At 29.6% G+C, this 24953-nt stretch overlaps 1 protein-coding gene across 1 annotated transcript; it reads right to left on the bottom strand.

Moving 5' to 3' along the window:
• Positions 1–21833: 21833 nt before the first annotated feature.
• On the bottom strand, positions 21834–24679 carry LOC129289563 (protein ACCELERATED CELL DEATH 6-like). The gene is made up of 3 exons (XM_054926347.1): positions 23848–24679; positions 23201–23745; positions 21834–22788 (listed from the first exon to the last, which is right to left on the bottom strand). Exons 1-3 carry the CDS (start codon positions 24647–24649, stop codon positions 22018–22020), a joined length of 2118 nt encoding a protein of 705 aa, XP_054782322.1. The 5' UTR covers positions 24650–24679; the 3' UTR covers positions 21834–22017.
• Between the last annotated feature and the right edge of the window lie 274 nt (positions 24680–24953).

Genomic DNA, 24953 nt, shown 5'->3' with positions numbered 1-24953 from the left:
GATCACGAACAGCCCTGTACAATTTATAGAACGTGGATGAAAATTGTGGCATCATTAACACCATGCTTCCAGTTGACTGCTCATAATCATCATGTGACGAACTGAACTTCTTTACCATCAGTTCACTCATCTCCGACCTCCAGTCTGAATCGCACTCTTCCGTATGAATTCCCGCATCTCCGGATTGCTCATGACAACTAGCGCTATACAATCCAAAATATTAGGGGGGATGACTGGCCGATCTTCACATCATATGAAGCTATTTGCTTTGGATGCACATTCAGTGCTCATCATGGCTGATTATCATATTTAATCTGGTCGGTCGGGTCGGTTCATATTAAACCTCTTTATTGTTATTTTTTATTTTATATTTATAAATTATCAGAAAAATCTACTTATTTTTACTAACCTAATTAAGCAATACATATTTAATTGGATGATTCAAATTTAATATTAAAGTTCTTTATAATTTTAATCAATTGACTACACATTTATTCTAGATAGTTCAAATTTAAAATTTTTAATTTCTAATTTTTTTAAAAAAATGGATATACCATTGTTTTTAATATTGTATTTATCAAACTAAAATTTATAAAAATTATTAAAAAAGTTTAATATTAAAACTAGATCACAAAACCTGGATAGTAAATTTGTCACACCTAAAAACCTGATGTGATCACACGAGATATGTGTACAAAACTCACATCCCTTAAGCCTTGAAACAAGTTATTACAAAATAAAACATAATGTTTTTAATATTTTCCATATATGTCAAACATTAAGTTTCTTATAAAGAAAAATTTCAGCAATATATTCTTCTATAATTAAGACTTCTTGAAATTTTTCGACAACAAAAAACATCAATAATTTGACAAAAGAAGCTCCATTCCTACCAACAAAATACAATTTTACAAAAAAAAATATGGATCATGCTATAGTCTACGTGGAGCATCTCGCGACCAAACAATAAAAGTAATACACAAGTTCAAATATACATTGAGTTGAGGTTTTCTCAAAATAATTCTTGCCACCTCATTTCAATGATAAATCTCCTTAATGAACATCTCACGATATAGGTTAAGCTATATCATTTGAGACTAAAAATATTTTTTTTTCTAGTAAATAACCTTCCAATTTAATACTAAAAGAAATAAATGGAATAAATATGAATTAATTAAATTAGTCATTTAGTGGGAAAAAAGTCCATAACTCAATAAAATAATTTCATTTAAACACTTGACGTGAAAACATATTCATAGGATGACAAGACAAAAATCAAGTTCCACTTTCCAACTATCAAGCTCACATCAAGCAGTTAAGAGTAGTATCATTTTTCATAAAGAAAATCCATTCATGAAAACCAGCTTGTTTGATAGGTTTAATTTAAAGATAGAAATGTCAAAATTTCTTTAGTAGGATTTTATCAGAGTAAATAACAAGTGTGGATATAAAGCCCACAAAGGTAATTAACTAACAAGTATGGATACACAATCTATGAGAGTAAATAACAAACACGACGAGAAGCCATGAAACAAGCATGGCAAAAGCTACAAAACAAGCGTGAATACAATATTATGAATATCCATCCCTCCGTTCCATGTCTGTTGGCTTGCACATGAGGCTAGCACCTCCTACAAATACCTTGCTAGCTAGATGTATCATGGCACGTTAAAGGCTAACGGAATTGCCATTAACAACTAGCGTTTTGATTCAATTTCACATTTTTAAATCAAATATGCGTGGAGATAAAAAATAAACAGAATTCTCTTACATATAGATCAACAGGCAATTGCCTTCGGATATTCATTGAAGAAAATAATCCTAAATATTTCTATAAATTCATTTATGGAGAAAACATTTCCAAATTCTACCATTCATAATGAAATTAAAATCATAAAACATTAAGTAAGATTAAATTAGAAACATTTTATATTTTATTTTTAAGGAATCAAAAGGTTATATAAATAGAGAATATAATGTAAAATATGAATAGCGTAAGCAATACTTGCAATAAAATAGGTTTGAGAACAAACCATTGAGATGCAATTCACGTACCTGAAATATTTGTAAATATATAATTTACTCCTAATTAGTCATTTTTGTAATATGGCCATGCCTTGATTTCCTAATGCCCAAAGGAATATTATTGGTATTTCTTTATACACTTATAAATCCAAAATCTTAATCCAAACAAATTTAGAGAATGGGAAAGGAAAATCTCAACAATCTATATATAAATAGTATTCAAAGTTTCCAAGTTTTCTTATAGAAAATAAACAACTCCTATTATGATTTAATCAATATCATCACTCATGTATATCCAATTTCATAAACTTTATAACTCAAACATTCATCAAACACTTTGTATGTATCTAAAAGATAACATAAAAACAACAAACTTGGACATATAATTATTAACCAAATATTTTTTTGTCCAAATTTCTTACCTTTATTTCCAACTTTTATTATAGAGCATGAATATCAACTGTAATAATTTAATCAACAGTAATTCATTTCTCAGATTTATTTGCTATCACAAACCAATCTTCTATCAAACATTTTAACAAACATCTTCTGTACATCAATTTTCTAACCATTCAATCAAACCCAACAATTTCCAAGCATAATATTTAAATTTATCAAGCTCCTCAAATTCGGTTCTCCATCAAATTAATTGAACTCAAGAAAACCAAATCTAATTTTGATCATCTTCTACCTCTCTCAACAATCCAAAGCAATTGAAGTGAAATTACCTATAAAAATTTCTATGAATTTAGATTAGCTTTCTTGGATTTCAACCTCTCCTACACTTCATCCATGACGAAAGAGAAAAACAATAATCAACCAACAGTTTCGACACACAACCATAATAAATTTTCCATTAAAGCATTCTATCGATCACTTTACATATATCAAAGTTCAACATAATACCAAGCTTTTTCCTACTTCGTTCCCTTTCTAAAAAATTTCAAGTAACAACATTTGAATTAAACAAGCTTCCCAAAATTTCATTTCATCAACACAAGCCAATTCCCATCAAAATCAATTTAAGCTAAATGAAAATTTAAGCCTATCGAGAAACAACCAAACAATTATGGATCAAAACGTGTTCTTTGTTCAGTTTTCATAGACCTCAATCACTCTCCCATTCAAGCACCAAACTAGACAGAGAGGGAGAATGAATTTCACAGGAACATATTCACACAGATCTGGTGCGAGGAGAGAAGGGGGGTGGAGTTCAACTCACCAAAGAGCCAAAGGGGAACGAACGAAGGGAACCAAAGCTTCTACACCCACTTCAGTAGGATAAGGATTTGAACCTTTATCCTAAAGCGAACAGCTTGAGCCAACCATAATTCGTTGCATCATTTAATTTTTATAAATTATCATAAAAATATATTATTATAAATTTTCACATTACAATTGTTTACATGGTCATCTCGCACACGCGCGCGTACATACATACCTTCAACAATATTCAAGTCAAAATACCAAGATTAATAAATTATTTTATTTTAAAATTTTCAAGTTTGCACCAACTTCTCTTTTGTTGCCATAATAAAATTATTTATTACATATTTTTAACAAAATCCTTCGAATTCCCAGTCATTACAGAATTTATAGAAATTTTAAATAATTTTTATATTAAATTTGGATAATCTGAATAACCATATTGGTGATGAGCATATTTATTAAAACTTTATTAATTTTTTATTATAATAAATATATAGAATAAAAATAAAAAGAAAAAATTAATTTTTTAGTCCTCCAACTTTTAATTCACTTGTAACTCAGTCATTCAACTATGACTTGCTGTGACTCAGTCCCTCAACTATGACTCAGTCTCTCAACTTTTGAATCACTTATAAATTAGTCCCTTAACTTTTCTTAATTTCTTTCATATTAGCTTATATTTCACATCAATGAGCAAGAGGAGGGTATTTTAAAATAATATATGAGCATTTTTTTATCCCTCTTATTTGATAAGAATTTTTTTAAAAAAAATTAAAAAATAGGGACCAAGTTATAGGTGAATCAAAAGTTAAGAAATGAGTCGTAGCAAATTGTAGTTAAGAAATTGAGTCACAACGAGTCACAATTAAGGGATTAATTACAAGTGAATTAAAAATTAAAGGATTAAAAGATTAATTTTTTTAAATAAAAATAACATTGATTCTGAACCATCCGGATTGCCCAGAATTGATGAGAACCGAATGTTCTCCCAATTGAAAAGACAGTATAATGTGATCACATGATGGTAGTTTCATTACGTGCAAGTGGGAGATATTAAAATTTATTGATCTATCCTTGATAGGAATCAAGTCATTATGTCGTATCAATTAGTGGAGATTTGACATATTATGGATTAATGAAAATGACCGAAATAAGAAATTAATGGTGAATTAATTCCTTATTGGTTCCAAAACAAGAAGTCTTCCCCCGCATTCATTGTCAATATTTCATCAAATTAATTTCATCCAATATTAGATGAATTATGACGATTATAATTCCTTTTCTGCGATGGCCTTCCTACTCTTAAAATAGCAGTATGATCAAAGAAATTCATCTTAGAATGAATATCTCTCTCTCTTTTTTTGGTGCATTTGTTGTGGGATAGCAGTGGGGTGAATTTTTTTAGTCAAATCTACCATGGGTACTTAGGTAGACTCTGCAACACCTGGATCTAGTAAGAGTCTGGCTGAACATCTATTTCGGGATTATTTTTTCACTTATAAATTCCTGCAAGAACAATATAACCCAAATACAATGTCACCTGACTTTTTAGGAAACATGAATTGTTGCCATGAGCTGACAGAAAAAAGCAATTGGCTAATACTAAGTTAAGGCGGTTTTAGATTTTAATTGAGTATAAATACTTATAAAAAAAATTGATAAATATAATTGATTTTGATTATAATTAATTATCTTATAATATAATCAAGTTGAATATTATTTTTTTAAATTGATTTCACGGTAATTGAAGATGTTTGGATAATTTAGTCAGAATTAATTTTAAATGTATAAATTATTATAAAAAATATGTCTTTTAATATGTAAATATTAAATAATTGGATAATAATCATTAAATTTATTAAATTCTATTTAACAAATAAAAAAGAGCTAATAGTGATCAGTTAAATTTATATAATATTTAACATATATTTTTAATTATGAAAATTATATTGGAAAATCGTATTAAAATTTACACACTCACAAACATATCAAGATTAGTAGAACAATTGAAAGTTGGATTATATACCGTTTTCTATTCCCTCCAGCTTGTCAGCGATATGTCTAATTAGTCTCTTTATTTTTTACATAAAAAATATATATAAAACAGGTACTCAATAATGAATTCGTACATATGCATAAAAAGAAAAAAAAAAAGAAAGGAAACAAACAGAGGAAAAGGAAAATATATAAGTCAACGATGAAGATGGCAATGGATATATATATATATATATATGGGAAGAAAAGAAGAGCAGGCGGCTGGAAGTGGGAAGGCTGGAGGGGTTAAAAACAGAAATAAAAAATACATTGTAAGATTTAATTAATCATATAAGTTAATTATAATTAATAATTGACAATCTATAGTTATATATTACATGACATATATAGCCCATATTATATATTTTCCAACAAACAGTCCCCGCAAAAAGCTAAAAGGAAAAGAAAGAAAGAAAGAAAGGAAAAAAAAAAAAAAGGAAGAGTAGGGGGCTTTTAAAGCTCTGACACTGGTTTCAAAAGAATGTGTGTGGGGATAAGTGGATTGCGTGTTGATAAGGATAACAAATATTTGGAAAATAAAAATAAATTATCACAAATTATATAAATAATAACATGATATTTTAAAGTATTATAATTCTCTTACAGTTTTTAAGAATTTTTATATTAATAAATTTTAAATTAAAATAATCATTTAATTTATTGATAAGTTGTAATTTTTTATTCTCTTAAAGTTTTTAAAAATTTTTTATATTAATAAATTTTAAATTAAAATAATCATTTAATTTTATTGACAAGTTGTGATTTTTTGTTTAATTTTTTTATTTTTTGAATAAAACTTATTATTTCTTAAATAAAAATTGTGAATAAGATTTGTTATTTTAAGAATTTATTTTTTAATAATTGAAATTACATTTGATAAGTTATAATTTCTTATTCAACTCTTACGATTCACATAGAAAAAGTTATTATTTCTTAAGTAAAAGTTATAAATTGGGCTTGTTTTTTAATAACATAGATTATGCTTGACAAATTATAATTTTTTATTCAACTCTTATGATTCATAGAATAAAAGTTGTTATTCCTTAAGCAAAAGTTATGATTGTAATTTATTATTTTTAATAAAGGTAAAATAATCTTTTTACTTTAAAATTTATTAACACATAAGCTCTTAAGAATTTCAGTGGAATTATAACATTTTGAGGGGCCAGATTATTATTTATATAATTTAAAAAATTATTATCATTTTTCCCACATAATTTTGTATCATTCAAGCTTCAAGGGACCACTTCCGTTTTCAGTCATAAAAACAATAATAAAAAACGTGATTGTTCATATTCAGATCTACTCATGGTGCATTTGAATTAATGAAAATTTGAACTTATATTTAAATTTGAATTAAATCTTTCACTTGAATACACAAATTTATGAATTTAGATTTCAACATTTTAAATTTTAATTCCTTTATAATTTTAAATTTTCAATACATCCTAGCTATTTGAAATTCTTATTATTTCAAACATCTTGTCCTTTATGAGTTTTTACTATCGATACGATACATCTATAACACTTGTGTTTTCTCTCATCTATTGATTAAAAAATATAAATAAAATTATCATTTTAAATTTTTTATTTCCACATCGAATATAAGTTCATTTTTCTTTTCGATTTGAAAATTTTAAAATTTCTTAAATAAAGAATTTTAAATATATAAATTTTAAATGTAAAATTTAAAATATATTATTTTAAACCTAAAATTAAATTTAAATTCATCAATCCAGCTATTATGTCATAGTAGCCTATTGGTAAATCTAGAATGGAAGGAAAAAGAAGTTTACATGCAAACCTTTGAATGCCTCCGATCTGCCCTTCTTTAGCTAAAATCAGTTGAGCGACACCAAGTTTATTGCAGTGACAGTCTCAACCTCATCAGTAATAGTGCGGATTCAATCAGGCTTCTTAAAGATCCAAGTTGCATCATTAAATCTAATATCAAAGAACTCTTGACTACCTTTCACCGGCCAATTCAACTTTTTGAAAAGCACACAAGTTCAGCTGGAGAGTTTTATTAGCTGTCCCGCATTTATTGTGGCTTTATTCTGAGTTTTTTGTTTGGTGGTCGACTAACTTTTTTTTTCATATTATATGCTGTAATATACCTCTTTTTGTAATTTGACTATATTTCCCAAAAAAAAAAATATCAAGGGGACCACTTTAAATTGCAAGAAAAAGATTAAGCTCTGCTAGTGATTGGACCACTAATATGTGTGTACTCTCTCATATCCTTATCATAAAGTATATTCAATTACCTCACCAAAACAAAAACAAGAACTCTTTCCTTACTTTTAATGTGAATATTTTATCACATTAATTCTCTCCATTATAAGGTGAATTATGACAATCAAAATTGAATTTCCTTTTCCACAGTGGTCTTTCCTAGTGGGTGACTAAAAAAAGAACTTAGCCAAAAACAAATATCTCTCCCTTAGTGTTCATTCTTCCTCTCTCTCTCTCTCTTTGGTATATCTATTGTGGATATTACAAAGGGTTCTAGTGTCCAATCTAGTGTTGGTAATCAGTCTTTGCAATGCTCGAATTTGGTCTCAACTCCTATTTTGGATTGTTATTTTGCTTATAATATTCCTTCAGTGGCATAGAGCCATGTTGTTCCTATAGCTGTGTGTGCAAGTCTACACTAGTGATAAAATTTAAATTAATTATTTCACTTTTCCTTTGTCTAAACATATGTGCATTCATGGATAAACCTCTTCTTCCCTACTCATTTGTTGATTAAGAGGCTTCCTTCTACCTCTGTGCATTTTTCTCCACTGTTCTTGGGCATGGTTGGGTGTTGTCCAAAAATGCATGGGTGATGATCCCACTTAGTTCTAACTCCTTTGTGTTAATGGGGGTTTATTTAAGTGTCTAACATTTGTGTTAGGCTAGCAATGGTGAATTAGGTTTTTAATTATGGGCTTAGAGCAAATCCTAGAGATAATTAGTTAAGTTAATGACAATATGGGTGTTTAATGGAATTATTACACTATTGAAGTCCAGTTAAGCTAATGGAAGCTGTAAATCGATATAGTTATGATTAATGACCTCAATATGATTGTTGGTTAAGACCTCAATTGGTAGTAATTAATGATAATAAGTAATTAATGGTGATGCGTTTGCTTGTAGATTGACATTATATTGGTGCTTAAGAGCTTGATGGATGCTTGATTGGTTTGATACAAGTACTCCTGGTATGGTAAAACTAAGAGTTGAAGTAGCTAGAAATAAACTTTTGTATATGCTTGATGTTTGTAGTTATGAGTTTGTCAAATAATTATTGTATGTTATTAAGTGAATTTTAAATGAGTATATTTTAGAAATTATGTGAAATGGGTGTTTGATCTATAAATTTACTTTGGAAGTGATTAAGTTGTTATTGTGAAATCTCAAGTATGATGATATGTTATGGTTATGCTGAGCATGAAAATACATGAGAATATGTCATATGAGCATGATCATGGATGGGTGAAAGTACACCTCGAGTGAGTGTAGAGAATATGAAATCTACATGGTGATGCCTCTATCAATATTGGTGCATGATGGTTGACCATAATGATTACAATGCCTAGTATTATCAATATTGTCATCATCTATTGGGAGATGGCACGTGTCAAACCATGCCTAGTATCACCAGTTTCTTATGAGGAATAATGTGGGTCAAACAATTATGATACCCTTGAGTTTTATGGAAAAGGAAAAATTCATGGTTTGAGAGTAAGTGTGGGAACCTTTAGTCAAGTAGTTATAAATCATTTGATTGATATAATATATTTTTAACAAGGATATTATTGTCATTTTACCTCAATTGCAAATTACACTCAAGTTTCAAGAGACTTGACTATAATTTTTAAATTTTGCAAGACTTATTTATAAATAAGTTTGCTCTATAGGACCTATATGTAATTTTTCCTTCTTTTTTATATATATAGTTATTTGATTGTGTTAGATTTAAGCATTTTTATGCTCAAGGGTTAACTCTTTCAAGAGCATTTTCTACAATCACATGAACTTGAATCAAGAAAAAGAAAGATAAAAGGCCTTATATATACTATACTAACTTTTCATGAGAATAAAACATATGGTTTACAGGAGAGTATTACAAGTAAAACTCACTTTATTATTAGAGTTAATGATTCATTCAAGAATGTTTGGTGTCCTCAACTTATATATAGTAAAATTTTCTTCTTCAATACTTGAAAATTATGCATTAGTCACCTTGCCATTAAAATAGTTAATTGTGACTATTAGTTAAATCATAAATTGACAAAAAAAAAAGACATAAAAATTACAAAAAATGACTCAAAAAATTACATAGAAGTACCTTACAAGAAAATTAATAAATATTAAGTCTCCTAAATTACATATAAATACCAGGGTATAAATGTTATTTTTTATCCATATAAAAGACTAAAATATGATTTTAACTAACCAATTTAACTAGTTACTGGGTAATTAATGGATCGCAATTGCTGGCATCAACACAAATAAATAATTAAACGTGTGTTATAGTTGTTTTACAGATCTTCATACATGATTTATAAGTCAACTTTTGAGATTATACATTCCCTGGAAATTCAGTGAACTGGTATAGTTTTTCTTGCAAGGGCTATTCTACTCTTTTTATTGTTCTTTTTTCAACACTAAGTTTTGTATTCTATGTTTTCACATAATTTCAATATACTCTAATTCTTGAGGAACTTAAATTATATTATTTTATATTAAATGATTTTTGGAATCCCAACTTCTAGGTCTTCTTAATAAACTAAATATTAAGTTAAGCCACGGTTGATCCTTATTAACTGAGGATGGTTGATTAATTGGGTTTAATTGGAGTTAATGATGGAGATTATTATAGTTTGGTTCACTTCTAGCAAGATCAGGCGTGTGGTCTCACTTCCCAGGCACAATCACTTCATGATATGACAATCATGAAATTTTAGTCGGCTAAATAAACAAAGTAATTAAACTTATACCAATTTTTAGAAATGAATGAATTAAATTTAATTAAAATAATCAATATAAAATATATAGAAAGTAGGGATGGATCCGGAAACAAATATGTGGGGGAGGGCCCAAACGCAAAATTACATGGTAATGGAGGGAAATTAATTGTAGCATTTTTTACAAGTAAAAACCATGTAATTTTTTTCAAAAATTTTGTGATATAGGGGAAGCACCCCTACTTGCCCCTCTAAATCCGTCTCTGATAGAAAGTCATTGTGATTTCTTTCAAATTACATACGACACAAGAGACCTGTATTTAGTAATACTAAAACCAAACTCACTACCTTACACTTGTTCAAGTAACTCATGAAATGAAGAAAATGGCGACAAACCTACGTGCCAAGAAAACCATCATGCATGTTTTCTAAATAAATAAAACAATTAGATGTGCTGAGACTCTGAGTTATGAGATTCAAATCCAAATGGAAGAGTATATGTCAGGTCCATATCGATAGCCCAAAAAATGTTAGGAGAACCCACTTCTTTGTTTTGAGATAAACATAACTTTTAATTTCTATATTTTACTCGTGTTTTGCTTTTAGTTTTATACTTTTTTTTAAGTGTTTTAGGTTCCACACTTTTGTTTTTCATTATTTTCGATCCTCTGAGCAAAGTATAAGGAACTTGAAAGGACCCAAAATAATGAAAACAAATGTGTATGGACCTAAAATATTAAAAAAAATATGGGAATTAAAAGTAAAATGCGAGTAAAATACAGAAATCAAAAGTTATGTTTACCTTTTATTTTAGTGTGTGCTGAGTTTGAAAGTTTTAATAGTGGATGAAAACATAAGAAAACAAAAGTCATAAACAAAACGAAACGAAAACGAAAACGAAAAGAGGCAGATATAGCAGAAGCTACAAGATTTTTTCATTTCGGTATATAACTAAGGGATGCAAAAGATCCAAACAGAGCCAGTGTTGAAGGACTACAAGACACTGAAACTATCAGCCTTCTTCATTAATGGTTGAAAGTGAGGATCAGCAGCCAAGGAAATGTTCTTGACCATAATGCCCTTAGAATCTTCTAGAAGCTTCAGAATGGTTCTATCACTGGAAATCACATCCATGTCTGATTCTTTGGGGAACCCAGAAACATAAGCCTGTTTGTTTTGTATTCTTAAAAACTGTTTTTTTATTTTAATATTTTTAAAGCAAAAAAACTTGTTTGGTTAATGGTTTTATAATTTTTGTTTCAAGAACTGTTTTTATTTTTTTGTTTTTAAACATAAGAAAATAAAAACAAGTTTAGGCTGTTTGTGTTCCCATTTTTCTTTTATTTTGTTCCCGTTAAAAATATCACATATCGAACAAGTCATCTTATTTGTGTCATCTCTTATGCATTTCTTCTCCATTGCTTTGCCTATGGTGTAGAGGAGTTCATTGTCTTGCCGGCATCCCCGTGCACAGTGCTCTCTCCTTTCAACAAGTCTATTACTAGTTTTTCGAAGGAGGCATAAGTTAGTTACTTCTCATCCAATGCTTTAGATTGTGGATGCTCAAATCGATTACTTTACCTGTTACTTTAATTCGTTTGATGTTATATTTGAACTTTGTCGCTTTTTATCTTTGTTGAAATTAGTAAATGTTTTGCTTTTTAAAAATAATTTATTCCCAGAATCTAAAACTACTCTTTGATTCTTGTCACGATAATTTTCTTTATCTACAATTAATAAATCTTTAAACTTTGATAATGAAGAGTTTTTTTTAAGGGACCTAATGGCATAGTATTTAAAAACATGAAAAGTTTTTAAAAAAGAAAACAAAGGAATATTGTTTTAAAATTGGATGAATTTTTTTGTTTCCCACGTATATAATATTTCTATTAAAGGTAATATTTGAAGCACTATCAGATATTAAATGTGGATACTTCTCCAAATAAAAATTCAAACATTGGTTTACTATGTTGTCAAAGACTTGCCTCTTCCATTAAACTTATTGTCGTTGGTAAAATAGAGGATGCAATATCCCAATTTTTATTTTTTAGGATTTAAATAACATTGGGATGAAATTTTGTGGCAATTACAATTAATTCGTTGAGTAAAGATAATTAATTCAAAAATAAGTTAAAGGTGCAATTTTTAGAAAAAGAGAAAAATTATAAGATTATGTGAAAAAATAAATATTTAAAATAAGGAAAAAATGAATTTGAGTAGAATATAGAAATTCAGAATTTTCTGATTCTTTATAAAGGAATAATTAATATGTATATATAAGATAATAAAATTATATTTATATATAAATAAAATAATGGTGGCCATGTGGGCCACGGCCCACCATTGGTTTTAGGGTGTATTATAAAACCATTCGCTGGGGAATCCGTAAGAGGCGAGAGCATCCCCTTTTTTTTTTTTTTTTGCGTTTTTTCTTTTTCTTTTTCTTTTTTTCTCTTTTTTGGTGCGGCTGCGGCCTGAACAGTACGCATGCGCCAATCACAGACAGAGTGTGAGAGTGATAGATAGCGTAAGATTTGGGTATTATTGGGTTCTAAAAATCTCGTTCAACAATTATGAGGTTTCTAAAATTTAGGTAAGTGATCTAGCTTCCCTTCTTATTTTCCCTTCTTGATGTTTGTGTTCTGATAATGAAAGAAATCTAGAGTTAGATAGATTTTAAATTGGTTAAGTGTTTTCAATTGATTATTGGGATGTTAAAAGGGATAAGGAAGTTAGATAATTAAGAGTTTATATGGATTAGTTTGCACAAATTTTTTATTTTGAGGATTTTTAGAATATGATTTAATGTTATGAAAGAATTACAGTAAATGAATAGTGTGATTTATTTATGATCTTATGGTCTAGAGAATTTTTTCAGAGGTTAAATATATTTTAAATTTGGAAGATAAACATTAGGATAGAGTTTGACGCTTTTGGGAAAATTTGGGGTATAGTGAATTTATTATTAAATTTATAGAGGTGAAAAGAAAGGGACACAAATTAATGGAAATTAATTTAAGTTAAAGGATAAAATAGTTTAGAAATTAAATTGGGGACATTGGGAACAGTTAGAGTTGATTTTATAGATAAAATACATTATTGAGAATTATTAATATATTATATTTATTATTATTAATTTTTTGTAGAGTAGCGTCTGAGGTGGCACTGTCAAAAATATTCCTACACATAGTTTTAGCTTGAAGAAGAAGTAACAATTGTTATTCTTTTTACACTGGGAAACTTAGTTATTTTCTACTATTAGATGTATATAAATATTGTTTTGGAATGCTATGCCAACTAAGAGCTTGTTTAATTGATTATAAACTATAAATATACGTTTTGAACTATCTAGCATGCTTGTGTGATATCTAAAAATATATTATTACTTTATTCCTTTCAAGCATTTTAATTTTTGTTTAGTGATGACTTAGACTATGGAATTAATTTCTCATGACAATTTAATTCTACATGCATGTTTAGTTGCCTTAGAAACTGAAAATAATATAATTTAAACTTTTCAAGCATGCTGGTGTATTTGAAATATTTTGAATATGATACATTTGTAAAGAGTATAAAGGAGGAGTATAAAGGAGGATGTAATTGTGGTAGATGTGTTAGAGATGTCGTTATTATTTTGGCCACATAATAAACCACTACTAAGGATCTTATGGTTGGGACTTATTGTCAAGGGTCCCTTTCCCTAATTTAGGATGGTAGGACATTGGGTGCCTTTTTTTTTAAGGAAGAGAGTTTAATCTTGCATCATGGAGGCTCAAGGATGGGATCATCTATTCGTATGACTTTTTGATATACTTTTGAATTGTGAAAACAATATTCCCTTATTTTGTGAACTCATTTGTGAATAAGTGTTGTGAAAGGTACTGTGTATACAAGTATATGATTGTGAAAGAGACTTCAAAATGACTTGTTAGTATATTTAGAATATCCATATGTTACTAAGATGTATATCTCATTTATTATTTCTTACATTTTTTAAGTGAGAATTTTAATAGGTTACAAGAGAAAGCATTGACAAGTTGATCTTGTGGGCTATGATTATTCTTTGGTTTGGCACAGGTCATTTGTTTTATTATTTTGGCAGGATTTAGGATGAATTTGAAATTGTGTTTTCAATATACAAATAATTTAGAGAAATAATTTTAGCCCGCATGTAAGTGAAATTGGGCTAGCCCCATTTTTATATAAAATATTATTTAGAAAGACTTTTTTTTTGGACATACCGAGGAAAATATTATATTTTATGGTTGTGGGCCAATGTTGGTTTGAAGATTTTGGAATCCCATATTTAATTAAATGATAGATAGTTGATAAATTTATATTTTATTAAAAAATGAGGGTGTTATAAGTTATTATATATCAAAAGCCACTTAATACAAAGTCTTAGGGATTTACAAGTTAGAACCGATTTGTTGGCCCTAGACGTTTCGCTTTACTCTATAGGCTTTGATAATATGGGTTGAGTCATTCTGAACCCAAAAACTTTAGTTTATCGGCAAGTCACCAATTAAGATTTAGTTTAATAAAAAAAAACTAGCCTCTCATAATACAGTGAATAAAAGAGAATATCCCATGGTATCTTAAATAAAATTATTTCTAATTAAAGAATACTAGTAAGCGATTAAAAATAAAAAACGTTAAGCAAACCCTATGTGTTTGTTTAAGCTTCATATTTCACAGTTTCTAGAGGATATATCAATAGTGTTGGGAAAATGTAGTAAGGAAAATAGGAAAAAGACTTTAATACATGATAAAACACGTCTGATAAAAGAATTATTACCTGTGTGCTCAAGATTATATATTGTGTTGTTTTAAATTGCAACAAAGCCTCTTGACATATATATTAAAATGTTAGTTAAACTCATAACATCACCATGATCATGGAAGAGGGGCAGTTATTGAGAAAGATTCCTTCAGAAATTGTCCACCTTCGGATCCAGTTTCGCCTTTCGGCACACCAATTTGGATGGCATGACGAGATTTTGTTTTATACTTTTAATAAAGTATTATTTTAATAAATACATAATTTAAAATAAAAATAATTTTGTAACTGTCACTCTAGCAAAAATAAACTTTATATGAAAAAGTGCAAGTTAAAAAATTTTAATTTGAACAATTAAAATTAGATTTGGATGACTCAGATTTCATCACAGTGGTGTATTGAAACCAAATCCATCTACCTTCATATCAATAATCATGTATTTGGAATGGCCAATTTAATTGTAATCTATGCTTGTAAATATATACTCCCTTTGTTACCTAATATTAACAATGAAATGGGAGAAACCTTTGTTATTAAATTAGTAAATATGAGCAATGTTCAAAACATTATATATATATATATATATATTTAATGTTACATTTATAAAAATACCCCTCTCAATTATTCATTTAACTATTCATTTATTGCCCAACTATTCTATACACTTATATGTTGAGGGCAAAATACTCCATCCTTCTATATATGCAAGACAAAAAAACTATATTACACAATTTAAGAAAGTTAGTTAACTATAATAATTATATTTAAAAATAAAAAAATTAAGCTAAAATGCCCAATATCAATCAATATAAATATACATTAATTATTTTTTATTAATGTAAATTATGAGAAGTGATTTAAAAAATGTGTAATAAATATTTATTAAAATAAATAATTTTATTCATAAAAAATATAAATAAAAAGTAATAATTTCTTTAATAATAAAAAATAAATAGAGTTGGAAAGATAAATTTTCTTTTTTTCCAAATATAAGATCATTTATTAACATGGGCCTGGCTTATCACATCCATTATGGAGAGAGCATTGAAGTTTCCTCGAATTTAACAAGTGGAGCTAGCTAAAGTGATGAATAAATATAATAGAGTGAGAGCTGAGCATGAAAATTAAAGTTTAAAATTTTGCTAATGTAGTAAAAAGACAAAAAAGTCCCTCAAATTTGGCGTGCTATCTGCATTGACCAGTTCGAGTTGTATCAAAGTTAATGAGTGTGGTAAATCATTACTTGTTGGTGCAATTCGATTCATTTGCACTTTTTTTTTTTTGGGTATATTTACCTCATCAATATGGGCAGTACAATTTTAGTTTGGACAATTTAATTTTATTACATATTAAAAATATTATAATTTTTATGTATTGACTATTTAAATATATTTTAGATGGTACAGATTTAATATTAACTTTTTAATAATTTTTATAATTTTTTATTTTGATAATATAAAAAAATAAAAAAATTAAATTTAGACTATAATATTTAATAGAGACTGTCCACATCATATCATAATGTCAGTGGAAGGGCAGAGGAGGGAGGACTCAGCAAGTCAGCATAGTCTGAGAGAAGCTAGGGCCCTTTGTCAATGCCTTCGGCTAGATACGAAGTTACTTCTTTTGGGCTTAGTTGTTTGAATCTTCAAAGTCTTGGGCCTAAGTGGAGTTTATTTGGCCCAATAGACTTGAAATTCCACATAAAGCAATATTTGTGAGGACATATAGACTTTTTTCCCAAAAATTCATCAACAAATATTAAAATTATTCGATTAATGGTAAAATTTTGATGAGTGATTTTCAGAGTTTGCATCTCAAAAAAATAGAAAAATAATATTATTAGTTGATAACTAGTATCAATCTAAACGTCTTTTGTAACATCACCTAGTTTCCATAAATCCCTTTCACATACAAAATTAGCAGCAATGAAATCACAATCTTTAAGATAACTTAGAGTGGCTAATCTCCTTTTCTCAATTGATAAAGCATGTGATTATTCAAATTAATGTGTGTGATATTAATTTGTTAATCTAGGGCATTATAAGAAATAAATGTCTTTCAAATTTATTACACCTCTCGTTGAGTTAAAAATGTTATTGTTAAAACAAAATTACTCAAGAGACAGTCAAAGTGCTCTACTATGAATGCATGGGTTCAAGAGTATATATATATATATATATATATATTCCTATCTTAGTGTTAAATTAGAATAAATTTCAATCTCATTTTACTTAATCCTATGTCCAATTAAGAGTCCCCTTTCTAATTCAAAACCTAATCCCCAATTTCTTACTAAACAATGGCCAAGATTACATAGATAAGTAAAAAAGATTGAATAAATAAAACTAATTAGTTCAAACTAATTCATAAATTATATTAGTTCATATATAGCTACTCAAGGTCAAGAGAAAATTAATCACATATGGCTCTAATAAAAACAAACTAAAGCAACAAATACATTGAAATAAAGAGAAAGTGGAGTATGTGAAAAAACATTAATAAAAGCAATCTTGAGCTAAACTCAGAGCAGATAATTTAGGTCAAGCTTGACGGACTAATTTGAACTTGTCTAAAAATAATTAGAGCTGAGCTTGGCTATATGAATTTTTTAAAGAGAGTGAAATTCTTTAAGTCTAACCAAAATAAGCTGGCCCGAATTGAGTCGATTCAAATAAGCCCAATTGTTGGCTTTACATGATTGGAAAGTCGGTAATTTTGGCCAAGTTCAACGGGCTAGCACGAATCGGACTGGAAAAAGTTAAGGTTGGGCTTGGCTAGATATGTTTTTTCTTAAGAGGATATGATATTTTAAACTTGATCTAAATAAATTCGGCCCGAATTGAGCCCAGCCCAAATTCTTGGCTCTAGCCAAACCCTTGAATTTTAATTAATCCTTCTCCAACTTTTCTTTGATGTCATTTTCCCCTGTGAGGATGAATTTTTGTTGTACGAATTGATAGATATCCAAACTCAACACCCTCAGACCCTCACATTGGTTTGGATTTCAAAACTTTGCATTATACTAAAAATTTACACTACAGTGAATTTTTTTTGCCGGAGCAAAGGCATCTAAATGTTATTTCTTACCAATCCATTCTTTTGGACTTGCCCAAGCCTTAAACATGATGATGCATTAATTAGTATAGAACTGGGCCCAAAATCCAACTCAAAATTGAGCACTATCCACTCAACCTTTAATTAGTAATTTCCTCAATTTCTTTTAAAAATGAACCCAATTTATTGTAAATAACACCAAGATGGACTTTTAAATGTAATAATAGGTGAACAAATTTATAAAACATTCGGAGTGATCATTTGTTTAGTTTACAAATGAAAGAATACTGAAATTAAATAAGGATGACAAGCCAAAATATTAGAGAAAGACTAACCAAAAAAGGTAATTAAATAAGAAATTTATGACAATAAGGTTCTTACCAAATCTTTTAAAGAATCAATTACAAATATTGATTCTGTAAATAAGAATTGCAATTACAAATTGCGAGTTATATTTAAAATTTAAATCTCTTATTTGCAATGGAAACTCTTAAATTTAAAACTATCTAAATCAATATTTGCAGTTGATTTTTCAAAAAATTCTATCGGGGACTTAGTAGTTCTTAATTCTCTATTTTGGGATTTTGTCATTCTCTCTATTTTGTTTTCCTGTGTCATGCATTGAACGTAGATGATAATTTTTTGACTAAAATATACTTTTGATCCTCTAATTTTATATAAGATTTTAATTTAGTTTTTTAATTTTATAAAGTACCTTTTTAGCTTTTTAATTCTAATATTATTAGTTTTAAATAATTATTTTTATAATGTTGAAAAAAAATTAAATTTAATATGTCAATATTTGAAAATATTTTATTAATATTTCAAAGTTTAATTTAAAAATTTATTATAATGAAATTAATGGTATTAGCGTTAAATGATTGAAAAGATATTTTATAAAATTAAATGATAAAAATAAAACTTTATATAAAGTTAAAGAACGAAAGGTATTACTTTTGTAATAACCTATAAAGTTTTGTGGAAAAAAAAATTTATTAAATATATAATAAGGTGTATTAATTATAATTATATTAATTTTGGGATCATTATAACAATATGAAGTGTTGCTAGAGTGGGAGTGTGTATGATACCCATTACTAAGATCCCAAGTTTAAATTTCCTGATGCTAAATAAGATTTTATTTTTGGTTTTAGCTCCTCCAAAATTACTAAACAGCCCTCTCTTCCATTTGATTATTATTCTCTTCTCTCCTTTCCAATACACGTGTACAAAGCTAAAGAGGGACCTAAAAATTTCGTCTGTAAAGCTTCTAGGTTCAGCCGAAAGAAAGTCACTGCCCATCATCATCCTCTGCTCTGTTCTGTGCTCGGTACCAATACAATAGAAGTGGAGGCTTATCACTATTTTGATATGTCCAGGTCCTTCTTTGTGCACCCTGCCTCTGTTCATTTTCTTTTTCATGTTGCTGTTCTATCTTTACTGTGCACATCTGGGTTATTGGCCAATGGAAGAAATCAGGTCGCTGGAGTGGGTGTACTGATTACGAATCTGAATCAGCGCTGAGTTCATTTTTCTTCTTGTGAGTGATGCTTTGTTTTCCTTCTTTTTGGTTTAGACAAAAATCTCATCTTCTCTTCCTATTCGGTTGATAGCCTCTTGGTCTCTTCCTCCTTTATTTTGTCCGTTTGTGGTTGGGAAGTGAAAGAAGAGCTGATATGGTGTTATGGAAGAATTAATTCATGGGTTGAGGCTGAAATATTACTGTATTCTTCTTCCCCTATTCAGTTGTAGATTCAGTTTTCTTCCTCCCCACGTGTGTGTGCACTGTCCGCTAACTAAGGTGAGAAATTTTGCATTCTTTCAATTTGTTGGTCTATTGTGCATGTGAATGGATGGAATAATAGAGTTGGATGTTGAAAATTGTTCTCCTTTGTGCTGCTGTTGTGACTATATGTGTGTTGTATGGAGGAAAAAAACTTGAATTAAGTTGAAATATATAATAAGAAAAGGGAGATGATGATAGTGTGGATTTAATTCTCACTTGGAAATAACTGGATATCGATAGAAGCTAAAATTTAGAAGGAAGCCTTTGTAAATTAAAAGATGATTTATTAAATTTTGTCTACTAATATCTTCATAGGACGTGTGGAGGAAGAGGATCCTAATAGAAATTAAAGAAAGAATATTTTAGAGATTTGAAAGTGCAACAAGTAAGTGAATAGCATTCCATTTAATTTATTTTTATTAGTATTTTTATTTTTTAACAAATTTTTCATTGAGATATTTTATTCTTGTGAATTACATTAGTTTTGAAACTTTGAGACATCGATGTGGGATGGTTAAAGGATGATATATGCATTTATTTCCTTAGGGAATATGTTTCAAAGATTTATGAAATTATTTCATTTATTAAACTCTTGAAATCCTTGATTATTTAGATAACGCAAGCTCATATATTATTTTATGAAAGACTATTTTCAGCAGGTCTTAAATTGAAATTTAAAATGATGCATGCGAGTTTAGTATTGAAAATGTAGATTGTATTTCAAAATTAATTATTTTTCTCACATATTTGAAACGCGATTTTTGAGAGGACTCTAAACAGAACACTGCTGCTAACGACAGTTCGGTGAGCCTGTAGCGCTGTGGTTAAACACTAGCTAGTTTGGTTCATGAGTTGTACTCTCACGTTTGGTATTCATGGGTTTTATACCCGCGTTTGATTTTGTGGCCTAAGTCACATTTGGTTAGTTAACTTCGTGGACTGTGTCCACATTTATTTTGTAGCTTCAGTTGCGTTTGGTTACTTATCCTCGTGGATCGGGTGTCCACGTTTATTTCTGTGGTATAAGCTGCGTTTGGTTATTTATCCTCATGGACTATGTGTTCACGTTTGTTGCCTATTCTGTTGAGTTCTCAAAATTTTAAATTTTGATTAATATGTTTTCAAAATTTACATGATTTTGGCTAACAATTTTACCACTTTGAGTTATATGTGAGTAAATTATTTTTTTTAAGTATGATAGCATAAATCGTTTTCAACTTACTCATATTTTACAATTATGGTTATGACCTACCGATCTATAAAACTTTGAGGAATTATTTTAATTAGTTGACACCATTATTAGAGTTTATTGATTTTAAATTTTAAGAATTTTATCATGGAAATGCTATTTACTGAAAAAATTATTTTGGTTTCAGATTTGTTAGCTGACGCCGATCCCACCATTGACCTCCAAAGGGAAATTAACTATAGTGGATGGACATTTTTGATTGGTACTGTTGCTTTTAATGTAAATATATAATTTGTATGTCTTTTTTGTTTAAAAGGAAAAATAAATGCTCCACATAGATTGTTGGTAGACTTTATTTTGGTTTGTACATTGGTTGCTGGTTGGAAGGAGATATGCTTTTGATTTATATTGTTATCTGTAGAAATTTTTATTGTAGAATTTTCAGGAGATCTTAATTACAGGGGAGGTTCTACTGAAATTTCTCCATAAACGTCGACACTTTCTTATGACAATTAGCTTAAAAAATATATATATTCTTTTAATTCTCATGTAATTTGATTAATTTTTTTTCCTTTTATAAAAATGGAATAAATTTTCATTTCAAGGCTTACGGGGATGTGTGAGTGGTTCACACTAATGCCATTACTCTCTATTTTTGGGGCGTGACAATTTTAGCCATAACTTTTTATAACATTTTACTTAAAATTTAACATTTGGGCCATCTTGAAGGTAAAAATATTTTGAAATGGTAAAGAAGACTTAAAGCTTGTTTGGGTAACCATAAAAAACACCTTCAGATTACATTTGGAATATACTTTTACTAAATCTAATAGATAGTTGGATTTTCAAATGGACTTTTGTAAAAGGTAGCCTAAAAACAAACACACAACTAAGTCGGCTTTACAACCATAATTGTAATCACTAACAAAACAGTAACGAAAGTAACAAATCAAAACAGCAACTACCCCTTCACCAGAGGCTCCTACGTGCGCACAGCAGATAGAGGCAAACCAAAGCAAGGAAGATGGAAAGCAACAAAACGAGAAAGTAGGGAATAATATTTACGGACTAGATTGATTTGGTTGGCTTCATCATCTTGAGACTCTCGATCAATTTCACCATCATCTTCAACAAAAATGTCATTGCTTCCATAAAATAAAATAAGAATAATCCATATAAAGAAATCTCCTAGTTGACGAAAAATGGGAAGACGACATCCAAGAGGAAACCTTCCTAAGATGCGAACAAATAAGATGAAGAAAATGGAGATGAATCCAATGACACTGATGACATCTGCAAGCAACGTGTTATTGCTGATAACCAAACGTATAGCAGCTAGGAATGCCACAGGCATGGTTATAAGAGCAACATAAACAAAAATCTTAGCAAGTCCGTACGCTCTTTCTGCAAAACGAAGATCACCTAGCGGGACCCAAAGAAGAATAGTAGAACCAATGGTGGAGCTGTACATGGCTATTGTGTTGAAAGCCATGAATACCTTGAATAATGTTTGGTGAGTTAAAAGTGCCAAGCCTCTTTGTTTTGTGATTGGGTCATCAGAAGAGTAAAACCCACCTGGTACTGTGAAACCAGCAGCAAATGTCACTGTAGCTATCAGTATGGCCACAAGTATGAGTGTTTCAGCTGCGTCTTTCACTTTCCAATCTTCGTTGGCTGATACTTCCCAGGGCACACCTAGCATATTTGCCTTGAGCAGCACCCCAGCTCTTCTTAAAATCACATCCGCTAAGAACTGCATCATAATTGAATCAAACAAGTATGCGTGACATAACATAGAGCTGTTTGGTGGCTAGAAATGATGTGAATGAAATAAATTAAAAAATAAAATAAAAATGAACTATGTTATCCTTCTTGTCATCGTAAGTATGATAAAACTCAATACCAAATATTATTAATATAGAAAACATCACATCTTTCACAATCTTTCATGAAAATCAAGACTTTCAACCTTATGAATGAAATTATCCTTCTCTCATTATGAACATGATTGAACTACCTCTCTTTCACATATTCCTCATTTTATTTTTGTCTTTGTTTCTCCAATCCATTCCATTTCGTATCCTTTCAGCAAGAAAATGAACCTTGTATTCTTCTATAAAATTAGAAGACACAGCTAATCATAGATACGTATTAATCATATATACCTCTTGACGTGTCATTGGAGTTTTACATTGTATCCGAACAACGTCTCGAGCTGTTAAACCTTCACTATTCACCAGATTCGCATTGATATTTCTGTCTTGTGAAAGAAGGAGCAGAGTCCAAAGATGTAATTTTTTTGAAGCCAGATGCAGCGGGGTATCTCCATACAAGTCTCTCTCATTGACAGTGTCACGATGAATCATAGGATTTTTCAATAAGTATTTTATCACATTTGCATGTCCCTTGATTGCTGCAACGTGAAGAATGTTTCGTCCTTCATTATTCAGGCAAAATCCAGCATCAGACCACCGAATTTCAAGCAGCTTTTTTACCACTTGAACATGGCCCTTTTCGCAGGCGAGGTGGATTGGAAGATTGCCGTCTAAGTTTTGCTGAAAAGCAAACAAGGGAGAAGAACATTTTGACATGATATGAACAACTCCCAAGAAACCAGCGTATGCTACATAATGAAAGGGAGTGTTGTGTCTTTCATCTTTTTGATACATGAGCTCTTCTGGTCCTTGTCTCACTATGTATTTCAATAGTTCTTCACTAAAAAACAAACACATATTAGGTGAAAGAAAAACAAACTGATCAAAAGCAGCAAGCATGTTATAATTTATGAGTAAATATAAATACATGTACTGACCAGTATTTCGTTCTAATATCGCAGCTTGAAGCGGAGAGTCTCCACTTGAAATGGCCTGGTCATCTGAAGGAATTGCAATTTTCTCTAGGAGATGACCAAGAATCACCATATTCTTTATCGTGACGGCCAAATACATTGGTGATTTGCATCCATAATTCTTGTTCCAAGTCCAATAGGCAGCCAAATCACTTCTCCTATGTGCATCTAAAAGCAGAACCACCCCATCTGAATGCTTGCTCAAAACAGCTTCGTGCAAAGCCGTCCTCTGATAATTATTTCTTAACATTACGAATTCGGCTTTATCTATCAATTCGGCCTTCTTTGATGTAACGAGGAGAATAACTTTGATCGCTTCAACATTCTTTGCTCGCGAAGCAACATGAAGTGGAGTATCACCTTTCTTATTTCCCTTACTCAGAAGATTGGGATAGTGAGAAGCAATCAGCTCCACAACTTCTTCTCTACCAAACTCAGCTGCAACATGAAGCAACGAATCACCAGTGGGAGTTACATTATTAAAAATGGTGGCCAAATCAACTTTATTTACTGTACATGTTGACTTCAAGAGTGAAACAAAGCCATCTTCATCTTTTTCCCGATCGCGAATAGCCTTATACAATTTATAGAACATGGATGAAAATTGCGGCTTCATTAACATCATGCTTCCAGTTGACTGCTTCTTATCATCATGTGACGAACTGAACTTATTTTCCACCAGTTCACGCATCTCTTTACCACATTCAGACCTCCAGTCTGAATGGTTCTCTTCCGCATGAATTTCAACATCATCCGAATTGCTCATTACAACTAGTGCTATAATCAATTGTACAAGGCTCAAAATGTTTGTGGGGATGACTATGGTCGGTCTTTGCATCATATATGAAGTCATTTATTTCAGGGAACATTACGTGCTAATCCCGTGGAGCAAATTATTTACAAATGAGTCCCACAAAATTAAAAACCACAGCAATGTCCCTAGAAATCTTGGTGTAATTTGAAATTAAGGTACAAAGATGATAGTAAATACTAAAGCAATAGTTGTAAAATATTAAAGTGATAATTATAAATTATTGATGAGATAATTGTAAATAATTAGTGTTAAACTT

Source organism: Prosopis cineraria, unplaced genomic scaffold (assembly GCF_029017545.1).
Source record: "Prosopis cineraria cultivar Desert tree isolate PC_DT_omini unplaced genomic scaffold, ASM2901754v1 PC12, whole genome shotgun sequence".
NCBI classification, from domain to species: domain Eukaryota; kingdom Viridiplantae; phylum Streptophyta; class Magnoliopsida; order Fabales; family Fabaceae; genus Prosopis; species Prosopis cineraria.
The sequence above is the reverse complement of the archived record's forward strand: the minus strand, read 5'-3'. Positions and strand labels throughout refer to the sequence as shown.

Bases quoted from the DNA above. Each gene is read 5' to 3' on its own strand.
- LOC129289563 (XM_054926347.1), bottom strand. From the start codon at position 24,649: ATGAGCAATTCGGATGATGTTGAAATTCATGCGGAAGAGAACCATTCA. The intron at 23,746-23,847 runs GTCAGTACATGT...TTTTTAGTGAAG, and splicing joins GATATTAGAACGAAATACTG to AACTATTGAAATACATAGTG. The intron at 22,789-23,200 runs GTATATATGATT...ATTATGATGCAG, and splicing joins CTCCAATGACACGTCAAGAG to TTCTTAGCGGATGTGATTTT.